This window comes from Xyrauchen texanus, chromosome 29 (assembly GCF_025860055.1).
Source record: "Xyrauchen texanus isolate HMW12.3.18 chromosome 29, RBS_HiC_50CHRs, whole genome shotgun sequence".
In the NCBI taxonomy this organism is placed as follows: domain Eukaryota; kingdom Metazoa; phylum Chordata; class Actinopteri; order Cypriniformes; family Catostomidae; genus Xyrauchen; species Xyrauchen texanus.
The window spans coordinates 24588739-24604777 of record NC_068304.1 but is presented as its reverse complement, the minus strand read 5'-3'; the positions used below and the strand labels follow the sequence as shown (position 1 = coordinate 24604777).

The 16039-nt window shown below is 40.9% G+C and overlaps 1 protein-coding gene across 1 annotated transcript in view; it reads left to right on the top strand.

Moving 5' to 3' along the window:
* The window catches only part of LOC127623270 (solute carrier organic anion transporter family member 3A1-like), a 52233-nt gene that overhangs the window by 23158 nt on the left and 13036 nt on the right, over window positions 1-16039 (top strand). The window contains exon 3 of the mRNA XM_052097652.1: window positions 15757-15855. Within this exon, the coding sequence (XP_051953612.1) occupies window positions 15757-15855 (99 nt within the window). The remainder of the gene's footprint in view (window positions 1-15756; window positions 15856-16039) is intronic.

Genomic DNA, 16039 nt, shown 5'->3' with positions numbered 1-16039 from the left:
GACAGGGCCTGAAAATTGAGGGGGAATTCCCCCCTTACATGGCTCATATGAGGAGGATTTAAACATTTTGGTGAAGGAATACAATTTGACGTTCTAAAATCTACCATCTGAAATTTTACAACAATCTCATCTATTTTTCCATCTTTTCTCAACTCTTACCTCTAGTTTAATTCAGATAGAATGTTGTTTTAAGTATACAGTCTACATTATGGTCCTTCTCTTCAGTCACTTGTTTTCCAGCCATATGTGATGCTATCTTGTGCTGACTTATATTTACGTTGTTGTTCTTGGCCAAATACTTTAACAAGTAGTTAAAGGGCTGTTCTGAGAAACAATTCATTTTTGTCATTATTCACCCTCATGTTTGTATGAATTTGCCTCTTATGTGGAACACAAAGGAGGGCTTTTCACACTTGTAATTGTTCACCCCAGTTTATTCTAAACCCTGGGTAAACCGAATCCTGGGTTATCCAGTTTCATGTTTCACACAGTTCATACTTTACCCTGGATTAATAATTAATCCTGGGTATTCATGTTCCAATGTTTCACACTGTACATTCATAAACCCTGGTTAATGTTCTTATTTGCATATTTGTAAAGTCGATAATAATGATTGGACAAATGCAGCTCGTGATGGACACACAGCCTGTCAATGGAGCTGCTCTGCTTTTCTGTGAAATGTCACCAAGCAAATAGTCTCTGTTTCTCTTTCGTCTTCTGAAATATTCCCAAAAAACATGGAATACTGTCTCTTCTTCACGGCAGTTAGTGTTTGCCACCACTGTTCAACACTTTGCCGGTTTCCCTCAGATGGAGAATGTAAACAATGCATGAATGTTTCAACGACGGGACAAAGCACATGAATATTTAATGAGGTACTGTAAGTACTGAGGCTTTATTTAATTGGTTGTGTGTTGCTAAACAACTTTCTGATGCACATAACTGTTAATCAGAAGGTCGCTGGTTCGAACCCCACAGCCACCACCATTGTGTCCTTGAGCAAGACACTTAACTCCAGGTTGCTCTGGGGGGATTGTCCCTGTAATAAGTGCACTGTAAGTCGCTTTGGATAAAAGCGTCTGCCAAATGCATAAATGTAAATGAGGAAGTGCTGATTTATTCACTCAGATTGTGGAATTACAGTTTGATATAATATTATTGATTTTATTTTATTCATCTAAATGGATTGGTTTACCCGTTCTCAGCTTCATGTTTAACTGAATAAAAGTGTGTGGGAATTTCCCGCATTATGAATGTGGAACGTGCGGCAATTATTACATTTGTGCGCAATACTCGCAGCCTCGCTCTGAATTTCAGGCCCTGTTAAAAATGTCTGAATGTCATTGCATTACATAACAAAATGTCAAACCAGATATCAACCCCAAGATGGTCATGTTTTAAAACAGCATAGCTCTTAATATTATAAAAGGCCCAGAGAGCTCCAAAATACCCCCCAACTTTTAATGCCTCACTGTCCTGCTTCTGTGTTGATTCAACAAGCTCTAGAGTGAGCAAGAGTGCCTGTAGAAAGCTGGAACTGATGGTAGACCTCAAGCCACATTCTCTTCTACTCATTCACCAATCCCCATGACCTTGATAACCCATCACTACTAAAATCTGGGTCACAAGTCTCTGTCTCTGCTGATTACAAAGCAGATTTTTCTTCGTTTTTGGTGCAGTGGATAGCAAAAGGGGAGGGGTGGCATCATAAAATACAACACATCACAGCTTAATGTCAGAGCAATGTCGGATTGTGTTCTGGCCTAGCAACTATTGGATTATGATGCTCAGTTCCTCCCAAGGCACCTCTCTGTCCTGCTGCCTGTACGGCAGATACAAATGAGTAATCAGATGCAAGGGCAGCAGCATTAACCTCATCTTAAACTAATCCATGGGCATTGGCTTGGCACTCTTGTCCTACATAGCAAACATGGATCATTTTATTTGTCCAATACACTGAAAAAATGTGCTTCATGTTGTTAAGCATTGTTCTAATGTGGATGAAAGGCATAAACATAGGTTTAATAGTCTTTATGTTGTAGAGTCATTTAGAGCTTAAAATACTGTAGTGTGCTCTTTTAAATTCAGATAAAAATGCAGATGACATCATGATGGAAATACGATACAGTGGGGTTCAAATGTCTCAAGAGTTGTAAGAGTTCTAATTTAATTCATTTTTTCTTTCTTTACAAATTATATTATCAGCATAAAAATTTGTGTGGAAAGTTTAATTAAAAAATGTACATGAATTTGAGAATTTCTAATTTTTTTTAATCTTTTGGTTTAGTACAATAGCGGTAGACCTATATATCGGTTTTACAGGTTAATCGGTGCCAATAGATTTTAACTATCGGTTATCTACAAAAATCTATGGCGATAGTTTCTTTTTTCCTAATTTGAATTCCTCATCAATAAACCTCAGCTGGTGAAATATATACATATAAACTCTTATTTGGTAAATACTTACATAAAGGGCATTTTAATGTAGCCAAGTCTCTGACATTTCAAAATAAGAGTCCCCCAGTGTATTTCTGGCTTGTTTAAAGTTTAAAGTCCCCCAACATCTTCTGGAGTGTTGTATTCCTTGCCACAGTCGCCTTCAGCTTGCTCACAGGGATTCTAAATACGATTATCAATTATTTAATTTCTACACACACTTACAATCATATTTAATCAAACTACACAATGATCACTCTAAGACTCTGAGATGTAGATATTACGGTTAAATTTTTTATTTTCATTTTTGTTAATGCATAATTTTCTGTAAAGCTGCTTTGAAAGGATGTGTTTTGTGAAAAGTGCTATACAAATAAAAATGACTTGACTTAAATGCATTTAAACACGTTTATGAAATGACATATATGTATTTTCATTCTAACATTTGTTCATGTGGACATGGCCTAAATCAACTGGTTTTATTCATGTTCAAATATTATTTAAAACATCAATGAATCAACCTGAATTAGGTTACACTAACAAAACACATTTTTAAGGGTTAGATTAATGGCTCCTTAATAGGATAGTTCATCCAAAAATTAAAATTCTCCCATCATTTACTCACCCTCATGCCATCCCAGATGTGTATTCCTTTATATCTTCTGCAGAACACAAACAAAGATTTTTAGAAGAATATCTCAGCTCTGTTGGTCCATTCAATGCAATGAATGGTCGCCAGAACTCTGAAGGTCCAAAAAGCATGTTAAGGCAGCATAAAAGTAATCCATAAGACTACAGTGGTTAAATCCATGTATTCTGATGCGATATGATATGAAATATTTACAGTAAAAAGTTGTTTCACTTCCACGTTCTTTACCACCTACTGGTTGTGCCTAGTCAAAGTTGGAGATTTATAGTAAAAAAGGACTTAAATAGTAAGAACCTATTTCTCACCCACACGTATCATATCACTTCTGAAGGTGTGAATTTAATCTCTGGAGTTTTATGGGTTACTTTTATGCTGCCTTTATATGCTTGTTGGACCTTCTGAGTTCTGGCACCATTCACTTGCATTAAATGGACCAACAGAGCTGAGATATTCTTCTAAGAATCTTAATTTGTGTTCTGCAGAATAAGTCCATACATTTGGGATGGCATGAGGGTGAGTCAATTCTGAGAGAATTTTTTTTTTTAATTATCCCTTTAAGCTAACCATTTTGATTACCACTTTTTACTGTGTAACATGTTGAATACACATTACATATTGTGTAAAATGTGGTGACATTTGTTGTGTAACTCTTGTCTATAATGTTTATTCTAATCCTGCCTATTTATTGTAATGTATATGGTGTAATTTATGCCTTTTTGTATATAATATTTGTACAGTGTTGCCAATTTCTACTGTATCTATCCATTTATCCCACACCTATCATATCCATCCAGGATAGCCTGTCATCATTATTGGCACTTGTTAAAAGAATCAGATTCTTTCTGGCCCTGCATTAGTTTAAATACCTGGATTCATCAATTGAGTGGTTTGTAGCTCACTAAAATCCCTCCTGCATATTCAGCACTTTGTATCAATGTTGATGTGGTAAGATTGTCTAATTAAATGGGAGTGAATCAATAAGGTTTGACAATAATTATTGCATGCAGTGTTCTTGCAGATCATTAATTGTTAGGAAAAAACATGCATTTTTCTCTGTTCCACACATGGTGAGACACTGAATTTAATTGAAATAAGCTTTATTTTCCCTAAAGGGAAATTTGACTCTGACTTGTGGTGCTGTACACTAACACTTGTTTATTCCTTCAAATCGTTATATAAATAAATAAGAGCGGTACAAAAATCATTTAAAACCTCTCACAATAAATTGTCTCACAATAAAAATACATTGAAAAAAATTATAAAACAAAAAATAGCAAGCCCAGTGGGAGCACAAAAATACAAGCACATTTAGTAGTACTAACAAAGAAAAAAGAAAGTTATTAAATATAAAAAAAAAAAAATACTTTTCAGCTAATGCAAATCTTAAGAGTCAAACCTTAGTTCACTATCTATCTACAGTTTCAAGTTGATCGAGAATGTCCAAGTTCAGTTGCAAGATAAAATCAATGACGATACTGTCCAGAGCTAAACTACTCCCACTATATTAAATCTACTGTACAATTCATCCTTAGCCCAATCCACCTCAGTTAGGTGTATTGTAGGTTTTGTACCACAGATCACACAAACTGTCAGGAATTTCATATCAGCGCTAAAGCTTGGCAGATCTGGTCTATTTATCTCTTCCGGATGCAGTTAATAACGCCTAATTACGATTATATAGCAGGCATGCTTTGCTCTAAGGGGCTTTTCTTTATTCAGTGGCCTGGTTCCTCTCTGAATCCAGCTTGTAAGTATCTGGAGACCCGCTGTAGGCGCCATCATGCTGGCAATTAGGCCAAGGCACCTGCAGAAGAAAGGTGGACCAGCTGTAGTCAATATTGTGGCCCCCTCCTACAGTGCAGCTGGTGTTTTTCACCAATAGGCCCATGGAGAGTTCTGGCCTGCTGCTTCCTCATGGCCACCGCATGCTTATCCGCTCTGAGGGCTCTTTGTGATTCTGGCACTTTTCCCAAGGGAAACATCTGACACAGCAACCAGAGCACATCACACTAGTTGTGCCAGCGGCCAAGGCATAGTTGCTGGCCTTTACATTCTATCGTGTCAGTGTATCTTTTTCTCTTTCCATTATTTATTTTTCCATATCTCTCTATATCTCTTTGACCTTGTGGTGCAACATAAGTAGTCAGGCGAACAGGGCAGATCTGTTTGCAATCATACCAACCTTGTTTTTTAAAATTGCATTGTATGGAAAGACTGTTTGCAGCAATGTGAGACTGCCACAAGCTATTATTACAAAATGAACAGCTGTGTCGGTGTGAACTGTGCAAAGAAATTGCAATGATGTAAAGAAAGTAATGAGCAGTTCCCTTCGCCGTGCCCTCCTAAACTGAATGCATTTAGACATACTGTAATAAGGGTTTTATCAGGTAACCTAAAAAATGTGCTTCATTTGGTAACATCTCAGGTACCATCTGCATTAATAATTATTCAGTTGAAAACTTTGTTTTCTGTTTCTTAACGTCATTATTTCCCAAAGTTTGCAGTACAGAGAGCATATTCCAAAGTCTCCATTTTCAATGGAGGAAAACACTGTTTCAGTATGGATGAGACACGAAAACATAGCAAAATCAATGTGTTTTTGAAAGAAAATGTTGTCTTTTTGAGGATGTGGCCTAAATTAAAAAGGTGTTATTCAAGTCTAAAACATAGCTACTATGACTATATTACATGAGCACACAGGAAGACATGTTTGTATCAATTCACTACCGATAGTGGAACAGCCTCTGGTCCCATGAAAGCCAGGAAGTTATTAAGTCCACACAAAGAATGATGAGCGTGATTCAGAAGTTGCGTTTTCCCTATAAAATTTAATTTTTACTCCATGGTTAGGTTTAGTGTTGGGGTTTGGGCATATGGTTAATAAAAATGTTCATTCCTGCTGATTGTATTACACAATTTACACTTTAAAATACAACTCACATTATAACCCATTCCTAGAACAAGTTTCAAATATTTCCTCCATCGTATATTGCTCTTAAAAACAGGTAGTCCTGCTCCAATTTAAAACCATTTGTTGTACCAGTGTTGCTATGTCGAATCCAGACAGGCCGCTCAAACAAATTGCAATTCCTTTTGTTGCCACTAGTGGTGCAGAAATTCATCTTTCACCTTTTTAGGACCCTCAATATTGTTCCCTTTACAAAAAGCTTCACTTTGATGCTGCGCTGCTAAGCGCTATGGGGAACAACTCTAGCTGTGAACCGAGCTGAAATAGTGTGTGTAACACTTCAATGAACATTGACTGGAATTTATAGCCTCGGCTGATGTAATCATTAGATGCACCTGTGGCCAGGCTATAAATGGATACGTCACCAGGTGTCGTCAGAAACTCTTTTTTCAGAGCGATTCTGTTTCTGTGTGTTTCACAAACCCTGTCAAAACTTTCTTTCCTCTGTTAGAAGTTAGAATCAGTTAGGCAGTGTGCAGTGAACGTTGTTCTCTTTTCTCTTCTGTTTAGAAAATATTATATATATATTTCTAAAAAAGAAAGAAAAAAAAGAGAGAATGACTGAAAGCCGCAAATGGTGCGTGTTCCCCTCTTCTCGCTCTATAGCTGAAGACGACACACATCAGTTTTTGCTGTTTGTTTGGGGGTAAGATCACGCTGCTCTCGCGTTGCAGCAGGGCGGGTGCGAGCACTGCGATTTGCTTTAATATATCCGGAAACTTCTGCCGGATATATTCTTTTCTGTGGGTCTTATAAGGGCATCAGGATTTAATTCACTCAACGCTTTTCCGTGTTTCAACTGCGTGTTCTCACTACCGTAAACCGGATTTCTTTTTTTGTAAAAACAAAAAACTCAATCTCCTGGTTAAAGGGGCCATGGTATGTGTTCCCCTTCCAGAGAGAGAGTTAGGTTATTAAACTAAATACTTCCCGTTTCCCATGGAGGGTGAGGGGTGGCGTCTGGCTTAGATCTTAAAGCTTGAACTACCCGTGGGTGTTCAAGTCCAAGATGATGCCTGTCAAGACGGTCATGTCTCAAGCCCTACAACTCGTTTGGCTGGTCACCATCGATCTTATGACGCACTTCTATACTTCATTTAGAAGTTCTGCCACAACATGGAAAGTTCCTGAGGTTCACTTCCGGGGGCGAAGTCTTCCATGGTCAGGTTCTTTCACTCAGCCTAGCCCTTTTTACCCGCACATTCACAATGCATGATGTAGCGCTGGCTCCTTGCGACTCCGGGGCATCTGCATTCTGAATTATGTAGACGACTGGCTAATCCTAGCGCAGTTCCAGGAACTGGCAGTTCAGCACAGGGACATCATCTTAGCTCATCTGTTTCTCTGGGGTTGAGGCTCAATGCCAAGAAAAGCGTCCTCTCTCCCACTCAGAACACTGTCTATCGGGGCATCGTATGGAGTTCAATCACAATGCGGGCACAACTGTCTCCCGCTAGGATTGAGTCAATTCAGATCACCCTGAGCAAAGTCAGGCTAGGTCAAGTTTGCAATGTTTTCAGTATCAACGATTTCCAGGTCTCAGGGCGAACGCGTCCACTGTGATCCCTCTGGACCTTCTGCTCATGAGACCGTTTTTGTTGTGGCCAAAAGCCAGGGGATTTCTTCCAAGGGCCAAAACCCCTAGGCTAAATAGGGTTACGCGCCTCAGGCTTCGTTCCCTTTCTATGTGGTTCAGACCCCGGTTTTCTGCCTTGGGTCCCACTCTTGGTGCGTCTTGTTGTCGCAGGCTGCTAACGACAGACGCCTCCCTGATGGGCGGGGTAGCGGCCTTAAGTGGTCGTCCAGCTTAAGGGGATAGGAGGGTCATCAGCTCGGTTGTCACAGTCACTGTCTCGGGTTGATGGCTGTATTTCTGGTCCTGAAATACCTCCTCCTGAGGCTGCCATGTCTTGGTGCGGGTGGACAATACAGCGGTAGCCTCTTACATAAATCATCAAGAAGACCCACGTTCCTGTCAGCTGTATTTCTGACACGTCGGATTCTCCTTAGGGCCCAGGGCAAGCTCCTGTCACTCAGGTCAGTTATATCCCTGGATGCCCGTATATGGGAGCAGATTTACTGTCCAGACAGAAAATACCAACGGGGGAGTTAAGAACTCCACCCTAAGGTAGTATTTGGCCAGAGTTCGCCAGCAAGGGTTTTTGCCTCTTACTGATAGCACCGCGCTGGCCGAACCAGGCTTGGTTCTCGGAGCGAATTTCTTCCCTCGACGGCTCGCCTTGGGAGATTCCGAACAGGAAGGATCTTCTATCTCAGGCACAGAGATAGAAGATTTCATCCCTGCCCCGAATTGTGGAATCTTTCATGTTTGGCCCCTAAGGGTACCAACTGAGGGACACAAGGCTCTCTTCTGAGGTTATCGAGACCTTTATAAATGCAGGGCTTTTTCCACTTGGAACAAGTTTGGGTGAGATCTTAGGGCAGAAGAGGACCTCTTCGCCTCTATGAATAGCGCAATGTCTCCTCTACTTCTCCCTGAAATCACCCAGCCCCCTTGGGTCTGGACATTAAGACACATACATGACCCAGAATGTGTCTGTATGCGTTTCTTTCCCTGGTTTCTCTGCTCCCGGGAGTCTTGGCAATGTTCACCAGCAAGGGTCTTGCCTCCTATTAATGGTGCTGCGCTGGCCGAACAGGATATGTTTCTCGGAGCTAATTCCTCTCCTCGACGGCTCGCCTTGGGCGATTCCGAACAGGGAGGACCTTCTCGTCCTTGGCCCGAATTGTGAAACCTTTCATGTTTGGCCCCTAAGGGTACCAAATGAGGTTCACAGGGTTTTCTCTTGAGGTTATCGAGACCATTTCAAGTGCTAGGGCTCCCTCCACTTGGAACTGATCTGGGTAGATTTTACAGGGCAGAAGAGGACCTCTTTGCCTCTGTTGATAGCGCAATGTCTCCTCTACTTCTCCCCGAGTCGCCCAGTCCCCCCTCCCCCTCGGGAGGGGCTGAACGTAGTAACGCAAATGCGCCTGCATGCGTTTCCTTCTACTAAAGTTCTTATTACAGAACCAGCTAACTGCCAGTTTGCTTCAGTTCTGGATTTTCTGTAGAAAGGACTGTCAGCGGGCACTTGCCTCGCCACTGCCAGGTTCTATGTGGCCACTGCGGTTTGCCACGGCTTGGTGGGCGGGGTGCCCTCAAAGAGGCATCCTCATTATTGCCCGGGCCTACGAGGCGCGCGGTCAAGCTTCGCCAGTAGGTTTCAGGGCGCACTCTACCAGAGGGCTCTCCTCCTCTAAAACCTTGGCTAGAGGTCTCCCTCTGCAGCAAGTTTGTGATGCGGCAGGTTGTCCTCTCCGCACACATTCATTAGATTTTTATAGTTTGGATGTTTTGCCACTCCAGGCTCTTATGCCCTTGAGTTGACATCTCAAGCTCATGTCTGGACAAGTTTGTGATGCGGCAGGCTGGTCCTCTCCGCTCACATTCATCAGTTTTTATGACAAGTTTGTGTTGCGATAGGGTTCTCTTCGCACACATTCATTGAACTTTATGGGCTAGATGCTTTGCTACTCCGGACTCTTATGTCCTTGAGTCGACATCTCAGCCCATGCCTAAACAAGTTTGTGATGCGGCAGGTTGTCCTCTCCGCACACATTCATTGGACTTTTTTAGTTTGGATGTTCTGCACTCCGGGCTCTTATGCCCTTGAGTCGACATCTCAGCTCATACCTGAACAAGTTTGTGATGCGGCAGGCTGGTCCTCTCCGCTCACATTCATCAGTTTTTATGACAAGTTTGTGTCGCGATAGGGTTCTCTTCGCACACATTCATCGAAATTGAATGGTTTAGATGTTTATGCAACTCCGGGCTCTTATGTCCTTGAGTCGACATCTCAAGCTCATGTCTGAGACCTCTCGCGTTTTTGTGAGTACACTGCACAACCGTAGGGGTCCGGACAGCCCCAAGTGCGGCGGCGTGGGTATTGCGTTCCCCGTAGCGCTTAGCAGCACAGCATCAAAGTGAAGCTTTTTGTAAAGGGAACGTCTCGGGTTACATGGGTAACCCTTGTTCCCTGTAAAAAGCGGAACGAGATGCTGCGCTGCTTTGCCACACTGGGACGTCCCAGGACTGCTCTTCAAAAAGAAGTATCTGACGACACCTGGTGACGTATCCATTTATAGCCTGGCCACAGGTGCATCTAATGATTACATCAGCCGAGGCTATAAATTCCAGTCAATGTTCATTGACGTGTTACACACACTATTTCAGCTCAGTTCACAGCTAGAGTTGTTCCCCATAGCGCTTAGCAGCGCAGCATCTCGTTCCGCTTTTTTCAGGGAACAAGGGTTACACATGTAACCCGAGACGTTTCATTCTGAAGTCCAGTGTGAGGTCACAACCTTACAAAGGGTTTATAGCACCAATTAATTTTTTTCAAGATGTGTGTTAAACTGCATGAAAAGCATATAAAGATAGTACTTTAGTATATATAATGTTTGCATATTTTGTGAATCTTAAAAAATCCCACAAACCTCTTACACTTGTAACGTCTTGTAGCTGGCAGGCAGGACACAGGAGCAGACGAAGATGATGATGAAGTGAACCCAAGTGCAGTTTATTTACATAAGTGATATATCCAAAACGTGAATCCAAAACATAACAACATAAACGACTTGACATAGCCTTAAACTTGACTTAGACTTAGCATGAATCATGAAACAAAATTACATTGACAATACTCGACAAAGACAAAGGCAAACATAAGGGCTATAAATACTCGACATGGGGGAACATAAACCAATGAACATAAGACACATGAATATAGAGGGAAAACAGGACAACACATGACTAGACAAGGAAGTGAACAAATTCCAAAATAAAAGACATGAAAAACAGGAACCAACAGAATAAACTTGACAACACTCTGGAATATTTACTTAGTTTATCTCAACGATTAGTAGCTAGAGTTTCATTGTAAATATTTCCAGACTAACAGTGAATGCTGCCACTTATTTGCATTTTTTAGGATTTACATTGCAAAATGATTTTGTTTACATTCTGTGTTCATTGGAAAATAACTCAATATTTTGAAGAATATCTCAGCTCTATAGGTCCTATAGAGCTGAGATATTCTTCAAAATATCTTAAATTTTGTTCTGCAGAAGAAAGTCATACACATCTGGGATGACATGAGGGTGAGTAAATAATGAGAGAATTTTCATTTTTGGGTGAACTATCCCTTTAAGCCAAAATCCTCTGATTGGTATTTTTTGTGTCTCTTATCAAAACAAGCCTAACCATTCTGAAGTATAATGTTTGTTGCAAGTAAATTAAGTTTGACAATCACTCAGCTTTAACTGTTATCTTTAATAGAGAAAGTCATGAGGAAACTGCAGTCCTAGAAAAAGCTAATGGAATTTTTTTTTTCTGTTCTCACTGTGGTAGGGTTCTCTGTCACAATCTGTCACAATCCTTCAAAGGTTATAGCAAGATCTCTTCTGCCTTTTTGAGGTTTCCTGTTTGGATAGTCAGGGTTATAGCATTGCTATGAGCAATAAACATTCACACAAACATGAACACTCACAGTCTCTTAGGCAACACACTAAAACACTGCAATGCCTTCCGCTAGGTAGCGCAACAGTTGGGATGGAAATTGCACAGCTTTTTCTTGTGAAGCCAGTGCCTTACTGGATTTTTTGGTGTTTGTATACAAACAGTTTTTCAATTTTACTTACCAGTAATTGCTCTGAAACCTGCACACATTAGCTAACAACGTTTGCCAAGATTAATTTAAACTTTTGCAAGGATTGGTTAAAGGGATAGTTCAACTAAAAATGACAAATTACCTCAACATTTACTCCTAGCCATCCCAGATGTGTATGATTCCTTTCTCTCTGAACACAAAACAAAGATATTTAGAACACTATCTCAGCTCTGTAGGTCCTCACAAGGCAAGTGAATGAGTACCAACATTTTCAAGCTGCAAAATGCACATAAAGGCAGCATAAAAGTAATACATTTTAATTTAAATATTTAAATCAATCTAAATCAGTAATTTCGATTGAAGCAGAGGAAATAACACTCACAAGTGTTTCACAAGAACCTGTTCTTATTTGATTCATGTGAAACTTTAAGATGTTCTGCAAATTGACAGCTTGTGGTTGTGGTTTCAAACAGGACATACAGTTTGGAGTGTGAGCTTGTGTAAGTGTTAAGTATGCAGCCAGCAGGCCCATAACCAAGGTAGTTTGGGATGTAGGACAGGGTTTTGGATCGAGGGAATTCTCATTGTTCAAAGAATAATACCATTTGGTACACAATGTGTATTCTGTCTGGATATTTAAGGAAAGCTGGCCCAGAGCTCAGGGTTCTCTGTAGTCAGATGATCCCACCTCAATGTGTGTAACTGTAATAATTGGAATCTGCATTCAGATCTCCCATGCTTTGCAATTATATGTAGTTTTCTCAACTGCCATGAATGTTTTTTTACTTGTTTTTTAACTTATGTTTTAAAATAGGAGAAACCGCTCTGGAGGAACCAAGCAGGTTCTCACATTTTTTTTTTTTTTTTTTACATTTTATGCATTTGGCAGACGCTTCTATCCAAAGCGACTTACAGTGCAATTATTACAGGGAAAATCCCCCCAGAACAACCTGGAGTTAAGTGCCTTGCTCAAGGGCACAATGGTGGTGGCTGTGGGGTTCGAACCAAGGACCTTCTGATTAACAGCCCTGTGCTTTACACTACACCACCACCACTCCAGTTCCTCACATATTGCTGAAGGGTCTCACATAAATCAGCACACGTTAAAACATTTAGATTTACGATAACAAGATCAAAATGTTTGGAGCCCCTGTCAGAGAATACCAGAGCGGGCAGTGGGAAGATTTGCAGGAAGCAAACAGGTCTACCTGTACTTCGCTGACTCGACTCCAAATCAGCTGGACCATCTGGGGGTGGAGTCTTCACTCTCCCCTGAGCGTCACCTGCTGCGACAGCGCATCTGCTTTACAGTTGATGTCGCCTGGGATGTGAGTGGTCCGCAGCAACCTGAGTTGATTCCAGAGGAGAGACGGCAGGCAAGTTGTGACATGCAACGTAAGCCACCTTGGTGGTTTATATACGCCACCGTCGTCGTTCAGACCAACACGTGCTTGCCCTGGATCAATGGTAAAAGCAGTACCGGCAATAACATGAGGCAGTTGATATGCCAACACAGTCGCGGTCCTTTCCATTGCACACAGCGCACCAGCCTAGCTTGGAGGCATCTGTCGTAACCACGACGTGTCTAGACACTTGCTGTAAAGGAAGCCCTGCCCATAAAAATGCAAGGTCTGTCCAAGGGCTGAAGAAGTGGTGGCAGATCGGCGTGATGGCCATGCGATGTGTGCCATGGCACCATGCCCATCTCGTGACTCGAATCTGAAGCCAGTGCTGGAGCGGTCTCATATGCATCAAACCGAGCAGTTCGGCCACTGCCGAGGACGTCATATGCCCCAGGAGCCTCTGAAACTTTCATTGTGACTGCCGTACTCCGTCTGAATGACTTCAGGCAGTTCAGCATGACTGCACGCACTCGCTCGTGAGGCATGCTATCATGGAGACTGAGTTTAACACCAACGCCCACTTCCCTTTCGTGAAGATGCAAGGCGACAGGGACCGACCAAAGGGGAGGCCCTTGTACTGATACCGGGCGAGGGGCACTAAGGGGACAATCGTACCTGGGGATGAGGCCTCACGGCAGGGAGGAGCAGGAGATGCCACGTCAAGGAGCCTTGCTTCGTCCTGAGCTTGTGGCTGCGAACCTTGAAGCACTTACCTTGCTCTGTGTACCTGGCATAGGGCAGGTCACTGACGGGGGAGGAGGGGTCCACTGACCGTTCTCGTAGCTCATCACAAAACACATCTTCATGAAGAAACTTTTTCAAACTAACATTTAGTTTTTTCCTTAGTGCAAAATTCTGTTCCTCTCTCATTTCAATAGGTCCTCTTGTTGGTGAAATACACATCACTCTTCTAGGGGTTTTAGGAATTCTCAGAGCAGCCATTGTAGCAGAAAGTAGCAGTGTCTTCAGTGTTTTAACTATGGCATCTTAAACCATTATTTAAACATCATTCAGGATGTAGGTAGTGATGTAGGTGTGAAAAGCATACCAGGAATGAAAAATGGTGAGAGATAAGACATCATTAACATAAACCCACCATAAACAATCATTGACATCCGACAACCAGCCAATACATCCCAGGAAGGTCATGTCCAAACATGTTCTATAACATGTCTGGACTATCTTCTACCTGTCTATCATGGGTGACAGGGGGTCATAAATCACATGTCATAAATCAATTTGACATTTTGACACATAGTATAGGTTATACTTATATATAACTTTTTTTGTTTTGCATTTTTCAAAATCCTAAAACATTGTTTGTTATGAAAAGAAATTTCCAGACTTTTGGCCCCCACTGTATGTACGTAATAAACATGTTTTTGCATTTCTGTTTGTAACTCTTCTGTAAAAATCCTGTTAATATCTGCATTGAAAGCACAAACTGCTGACAAAAGTGACATCAAGCTTAACACAATCTCCTTCTCACATCTATCAGGACCAACAGGTTGGCCCTGCCAATTTGTGGTTTTAAGCTCTTTACCATTGTTTCTATGTGTTTAATTACTGTTTTCTTTTCAGCCTGCTGAACCCCACGCACTTTGATGCACTTGCCTGCCAGCCCTGGTAAACTGTCAGATCGTAGTTCTGCTTGCCCATAGTACTCTGCGATCCACATTTAGCATATTCATTGGAGTCTTTAGTCTTTTTACTTGCTAAATAATTATGGTGAAAACAGTTTTTAGAGGAGTGAGGACATTTTCTGTGCTTAATTAAATATTGTGTGTGTTTTAATAAGGGAATGGTAGGGGAAGGGAAAGCAGATGAGAATGCCTGGATAAAGGTCTTATAATCTCAAAAGCTGCATGTGACCCACAGGGCTATTGCTGGGTCGCTGTCACACTTTTTGACAGCATATTAATAGGGATTTGTGGACCAGATGTCTGCCATTTCTGATATGCCAGCACAGTAACGTCTGTTCTTATCTCTGCCACTCCATTCCAGTCGAAGGCAAATCCTTTGTGTGCTGTTGAGATTTGGAAACTGACTATGGCTATGTAGAATGTATTTATCATTCTTTGCTTGTCATATTTGATTGAGTTGTTTGTCTTAATAGATTGTTGGAAATAAGCTCTAGTATCAATAATTATTTTTATTTATCTTTTTTTGCAAACATCAACTACATGCAGAACATCTAAAACAAGACAGTGCTTGTTTTAGATGTTCTGCATGTAATTTTGGAACAAAGTGAGAAAACTATGTAAAAAGAGTGAATAATTCATGCTGCAAACACATTGTGGCATTTCTTATACAATGAACTTCCTTTATTTTTGTCTGCTCTTCTTTCTTGATGGCTTTTCCTCGAGTAGAGCATGCCACCTTGTGGACAAAAATTAAGCCTATTCCAGCCACATGCATAACTGTTGTTCCTATTTGTTTTGTATAATTTCCATTGTAAATTTCTTAGCACAAATGTTGGAGTTATTTTGAAGTTATTCACTCACTGTTTAATGAGTACCTCTTTAAAATCAGAAGTATCAATGTCAGTAATTCTCATTGATGGACACCTAATGTATTACCTGTTGTTTTCAAATTAGGATTTCTGATCAGTTTTTATTGTTTTTTCAGGTATACTGTTTTCCACTCTGGTATTTGGACCTGCTTGTGGTTTTATCCTGGGCTCTGTCTGCACCAATGTTTATGTGGATGCTTTATTCATTGATACAAGTGAGTTACATTTCATCTTCTGTTTATACAAATACAACACAATTCTAATTTCAATAATTAGTGAGTGAAACAACTGAAAAAATAGTTAAAGGGATAATTCATCCAAAAATGAAAATTCTCTTATCATTTACTCACTCTCATGCCATCCTAGATATGTATGACTTTCATTCTTCTATAGAACACA